Source organism: Mixophyes fleayi, chromosome 12 (assembly GCF_038048845.1).
Source record: "Mixophyes fleayi isolate aMixFle1 chromosome 12, aMixFle1.hap1, whole genome shotgun sequence".
Lineage (NCBI taxonomy): Eukaryota > Metazoa > Chordata > Amphibia > Anura > Limnodynastidae > Mixophyes > Mixophyes fleayi.
The window spans coordinates 79,231,800-79,237,799 of NC_134413.1; the positions used below are offsets into that span (position 1 = coordinate 79,231,800).

A 6,000-nucleotide genomic window follows, 5' to 3' on the forward strand; every position below is an offset into this window, starting at 1 on the left:
CATACATTAATCCTTAATCTGAAATAGAATTTATTATTAACATAGAGCCAATCGCCCGAGTCAATGAATCCAACTGATGACCAATCCTGATACAAAGTAGAATGTTCAAGTGCTGATAAAATATCATGTAACCTCCTCCAGGGCTCCAACAAAGAAATTTTTGCACATGGTACAGAAAAATCACTTATAAACTACATCCCACATATGTGATTGTCAGAGACTGTAGAAATATGATGGGACACATGATACTGTGGACATATGTGTAATACTCCGAACAGACCTTCCAATATTCCACACTAACCTGTTATCTGAATAGAAAACCCATAACTCCTCTTGCTCACACTGCCAGTGGAAGTTCTCACTTCACAGCTATAATCCCCAGAATCCTCCAGTTTAGCTGATGGAATTGTGTATGTATCAAGGAAACTGAATTCCTGCACATTCCGCTCATTCCTGTTGAAAGCAAATTGCAGTTCTGTAGTAAATCTGGCTGGGTTACGTCTTGTGTAACAGGTCAGGGTCACGTCATCACCCTCCGTTACTGGATATTGATTATTTTTTAATTCTGGAGTAACAAAAATATCTGAAAAAGATGATAATAAAATTCTGGGTACGGTGGGAAATGTGGGTCATTTACAACGAGCAAATGAGAAAAAAAAGATTTTCTTCAGAGATTTTGGATGGGATATTGGTGCTTTCCATGGAGAATATAAAGGGTAATCCAGGGCTGGCTCAGGCTCTGTCAGCATCCTACACGGCAACCACCCCCCAGCATGGAGATAGCACATTTCTAACCCTTTCCTCGGACACTACTCCCCCAAACTCTGCTTCCTACCCTTACATGCAAGAGTCATAATCTCCTGTCTCTCAGACTGTGAGTGGCGCTGGGTTATGACATCATATCCAAGCACCATGCTCAAGCATATCACTGACATAAAGGAGCAACAGTAGCTTCACTGGTAAGAAACTGGGTACTGCCACTCAATGTCAGTGACCAGCACTCGATGTGGGGCCATCGTAGAAATTAAAATGTTCAATAAGTGACATTATGATGATTCATTGTTTATACGCTTCCCCTAACTGTTGGCACCCTAGGCGACCATCTAAATTTGCCTAAAAATAGCTCCGGTCCTAAGGGTAATTCCGCATCTCATATGAAACAGTTTAGACTATTTGCATAGAGTATTTTCTTTTTATTAATTCTAGAAAGAAAAATGACACAGATCTGCATTGCGTGAGAGGATTCGGTCTATCTGTGACAGGCTGCTGCATGGCGGTGGTAGTCGTTTTTACAATTACCACTACTCCGACATGGACAAGCCCTACAAAGAAATTACGAATTTATGAAAAACCGATCGGAAAATAAACAGACTTACCTTCCAGGGCCGGATTTACCGCTAGGCAACCTAGGCACCTGCCTAGGGCCTAGAGGCTCTCAGGGGGCCCAGATGGGGGGTAAAGAGAGAGGAGATTTTTTAAAAAAAAAATCTGCCCCTCCCCCGACTCACGACACCCCCCCCGGGAACATGTTTGATGTAAGCTGCAGGGGGGACATGTTTGATGTAAGCTGCAGGGGGGGGACATGTTTGATGGAAGCTGCAGGGGGGACATGTTTGGAAGCTGCAGGGGGGGGACATGTTTGATGTAAGCTGCAGGGAGGGACATGTTTGATGTAAGCTGCTGGGGGGGGACATGTTTGATGTAAGCTGCAGGGGGGGACATGTTTGATGTAAGCTGCAGGGGGGACATGTTTGATGTAAGCTGCAGGGAGGGACATGTTTGATGTAAGCTGCAGGGGGGACATGTTTGATGTAAGCTCATACTTGCCAACTTTTCCTCGTTGGCCTCAGGGAGATCCCGGGGAGGTTGGTGTGCGGGGATGGATGAATCGCATAATTTTGACACAATATTTGTGTCATTAAGCCCCCCCAACTTACCTATTGCGGGGGCGAGAACTGGGAGGTTGCCCTGCTGTCCCGGGAGCCCGGGAGGTCTCCCAGAAATGCGAAGTAGGCAACTATGCTTTAAAGCAGGCTGTCCAACCTGCGGCCCTCCAGGTGTTGTGAAACTACAAGCCCCAGCATGCATTGCTGGTAGATAACCAGTTGATAGCTGGAAGGGCATGCTGGGACTTGTAGTTTCACAAACATCTGGAGGGCCCCAGGTTGGACAGGCCTGCTTTAAAGAAAAGCAGCTAATGAATCTCTAGAGACTGAAGTGTCTTTTACATTTCTGTCTCCATTACTGAAGTCATGTCTTACCTGTCAGTCTTTGATTAAATCTTTGTCTTCATGAAAATGGCCACCTCCATAGGCATCAATACATGGACATGGGACACAATTTCAGAACTGTGTCATCATGCCACAGATGGCGAAGCCAACCACATCTTGTACTGGCTCAGCATCAGGGAGAATGCCAGACTCTTCAGGGAGTGAGGGAGATAACCCCTATTTCAGGGAGTCTCCCTGACATTCAGGGAGAGTTGGCAAGTATGTGTAAGCTGCAGGGAGGGACATGTTTGATGTAAGCTGCTGGGGGGGACATGTTTGATGTAAGCTGCTGGGGGGACATGTTTGATGTAAGCTGCAGGGGGGGACATGTTTGATGTAAGCTGCAGGGAGGGACATGTTTGATGTAAGCTGCTGGGGGGGGACATGTTTGATGTAAGCTGCAGGGAGGGACATGTTTGATGTAAGCTGCAGGGAGGGACATGTTTGATGGAAGCTGCAGGGGGGGACATGTTTGATGGAAGCTGCTGGGGGGGACATGTTTGATGGAAGCTGCTGGGGGGGACATGTTTGAAGCTGCTGGGGGGACATGTTTGATGGAAGCTGCTGGGGGGGACATGTTTGATGTAAGCTGCAGGGGGGGACATGTTTCATGGAAGCTGCTGGGGGGGACATGTTTGATGTAAGCTGCAGGGGGGGACATGTTTGATGTAAGCTGCAGGGGGGGATATGTTTGATGTAAGCTGCAGGGAGGACAGGTTTGATGTAAGCTGCTGGGGGGGACATGTTTGATGTAAGCTGCTGGGGGGGACATGTTTGATGTAAGCTGCAGGGGGGACATGTTTGGAAGCTGCAGGGGGGGGACATGTTTGATGTAAGCTGCAGGGAGGGACATGTTTGATGTAAGCTGCTGGGGGGGACATGTTTGATGTAAGCTGCAGGGGGGGACATGTTTGATGTAAGCTGCAGGGGGGACATGTTTGATGTAAGCTGCAGGGAGGGACATGTTTGATGTAAGCTGCAGGGGGGACATGTTTGATGTAAGCTGCAGGGAGGGACATGTTTGATGTAAGCTGCTGGGGGGGACATGTTTGATGTAAGCTGCTGGGGGGGACATGTTTGATGTAAGCTGCAGGGGGGGACATGTTTGATGTAAGCTGCAGGGGGGACATGTTTGATGTAAGCTGCAGGGGGGACATGTTTGATGTAAGCTGCAGGGAGGGACATGTTTGATGTAAGCTGCAGGGAGGGACATGTTTGATGTAAGCTGCAGGGGGGACATGTTTGATGTAAGCTGCAGGGGGGGACATGTTTGATGGAAGCTGCTGGGGGGGACATGTTTGATGGAAGCTGCTGGGGGGGACATGTTTGGAAGCTGCTGGGGGGACATGTTTGATGTAAGCTGCAGGGGGGGACATGTTTCATGGAAGCTGCTGGGGGGACATGTTTGATGTAAGCTGCTGGGGGGGACATGTTTGATGTAAGCTGCAGAGGGGGACATGTTTGATGTAAGCTGCAGGGGGGACATGTTTGATGTAAGCTGCTGGGGGGGACATGTTTGATGGAAGCTGCTGGGGGGGACATGTTTGGAAGCTGCAGGGGGGGACATGTTTGATGTAAGCTGCAGGGGGGGACATGTTTCATGGAAGCTGCTGGGGGGGACATGTTTGATGTAAGCTGCTGGGGGGGACATGTTTGATGTAAGCTGCAGGGGGGGACATGTTTGATGTAAGCTGCAGGGGGGACATGTTTGATGTAAGCTGCAGGGGGACATGTTTGATGTAAGCTGCTGGGGGGGACATGTTTGATGTAAGCTACTGGGGGGGACATGTTTGATGTAAGCTGCAGGGGGGGACATGTTTGATGTAAGCTGCAGGGGGGACATGTTTGATGTAAGCTGCAGGGGGGACATGTTTGATGTAAGCTGCAGGGGGGACATGTTTGATGTAAGCTGCAGGGAGGGACATGTTTGATGTAAGCTGCAGGGGGGGACATGTTGATGGAAGCTGCTGGGGCGGACATGTTTGATGGAAGCTGCTGGGGGGACATGTTTGGAAGCTGCTGGGGGGACATGTTTGATGTAAGCTGCAGGGGGGACATGTTTCATGGAAGCTGCTGGGGGGACATGTTTGATGTAAGCTGCAGGGGGGGACATGTTTGATGTAAGCTGCAGGGGGGATATGTTTGATGGAAGCTGCTGGGGGGGGACATGTTTGGAAGCTGTAGGGGGGGACATGTTTGATGGAAGCTGCTGGGAGGGACATGTTTGATGTAAGCTGCTGGGGGGGACATGTTTGATGTAAGCTGCAGGGGGGGACATGTTTGATGTAAGCTGCAGGGGGGATATGTTTGATGAAGCTGCTGGGGGGGACATGTTTGGAAGCTGCTGGGGGGGACATGTTTGATGTAAGCTGCAGGGAGGGACATGTTTGGAAGCTGCAGGGGGGACATGTTTGATGTAAGCTGCAGGGGGGACATGTTTGATGGAAGCTGCAGGGGGGACATGTTTGATGTAAGCTGCAGGGGGGGACATGTTTGATGTAAGCTGCAGGGGGGGGACATGTTTGATGGAAGCTGCTGAGGGGGACATGTTTGGAAGCTGTAGGGGGGGACATGTGTGATGGAAACTGCAGGGCACAGGGCGGGGATGTGAGTTAGAAGTCTGTTCCCCACACGGCCCCTCCTCAGCCAACAATACCCTTACAACTCTCCCCAGATTTTCTTTGACATTCCCCATGACCCGTGCTCATTAACTATTCCCTCAATTGACCCGCTACCTCAATCCTGACACCTCTCTTACCTCAAAATAAAGAGGCACTATATATATCTGACACCTCTCTTACCTCAAAATAAAGAGGCACCATTTATATTAATATAATATGTGTGTGTGAGGGGCCAGTGTATGTATATTATGTGTGTGTGAGGGGCCAGTGTATGTATATTATGTGTGTGTGAGGGGCCAGTGTATTTATATTATGTGTGTGTATGAGGGGCTGTTTGTGGGAGGGAAATAGGTTTCTTTTTTTAAATGGTAACACTATTATTTTAATGTTAGAGCCTGTTTCGAGGGAAATAGGTCTATTTATTAAATGTGTATGCTATTAATTTAATGTTTTGGTTGGAGAGAGGTCTACTTATAAAATGTGGGTGCTATATTGATTTAACACTGGGGCTGGTTGGAGTTTACTAAATTTCGTGTACCCATTTTTTTTCCAAATAGGGCCTCCAACATTCCAGGATCCAGACAAGCAGCAGCTGATCTAAAGACACCAGCAGCCACAAGCCGTGAAAGTGCCGAGAACAGGTAGGAGAGAGCAGGGCAGTCTGCCAACTATCCTGAATCTGGTGGGATTTATATTATGAGGAGGTCTGACTTGTTTAAATGTTGTACTATGGGATTCATGCAGAAGACTGACATATTAACATAATTATTGCATTCCAGCATTTTTCATGTTTCTGTAGGTAGAGGGCTGCAGTCAGTAACTGTGGTAGCGGACGGTCTGTGACGTGGTAGTGATAGGAGACTGCCTGTTTTGTTTTTACTGGGCTTGCTAACCATGAACTACAGTTTCTTGACATGTTAATTATGATTAATACCTAAGTTTAGTTAAAGACAAAGTACAATTTGTGCGAATTGAAAGGTAATCTGTGGTGGAAGTGAGGTGTATATGATAGTATGCCATACCGCTACTTCTCATACTGCCTTCATTGTAAAATAATAAAATTACATTCATTTGTTTACATTCCCATTACATTTTTCATACCGCCACTT

At 47.8% G+C, this 6,000-nt stretch overlaps 1 protein-coding gene across 3 annotated transcripts in view; it reads right to left on the reverse strand.

Moving 5' to 3' along the window:
* LOC142108161 (Fc receptor-like protein 3) overlaps positions 1–6,000 on the reverse strand; it is a 131,838-nt gene that overhangs the window by 24,323 nt on the left and 101,515 nt on the right. Inside the window, exon 2 of one of the 3 annotated variants that reach the window (XM_075191775.1) lies at positions 302–583. The exons of the other annotated variants lie outside the window; for them this stretch is intronic. Coding sequence (XP_075047876.1) covers positions 302–583 — 282 coding nt within the window. The remainder of the gene's footprint in view (positions 1–301; positions 584–6,000) is intronic. 3 annotated transcript variants of the gene reach the window in all.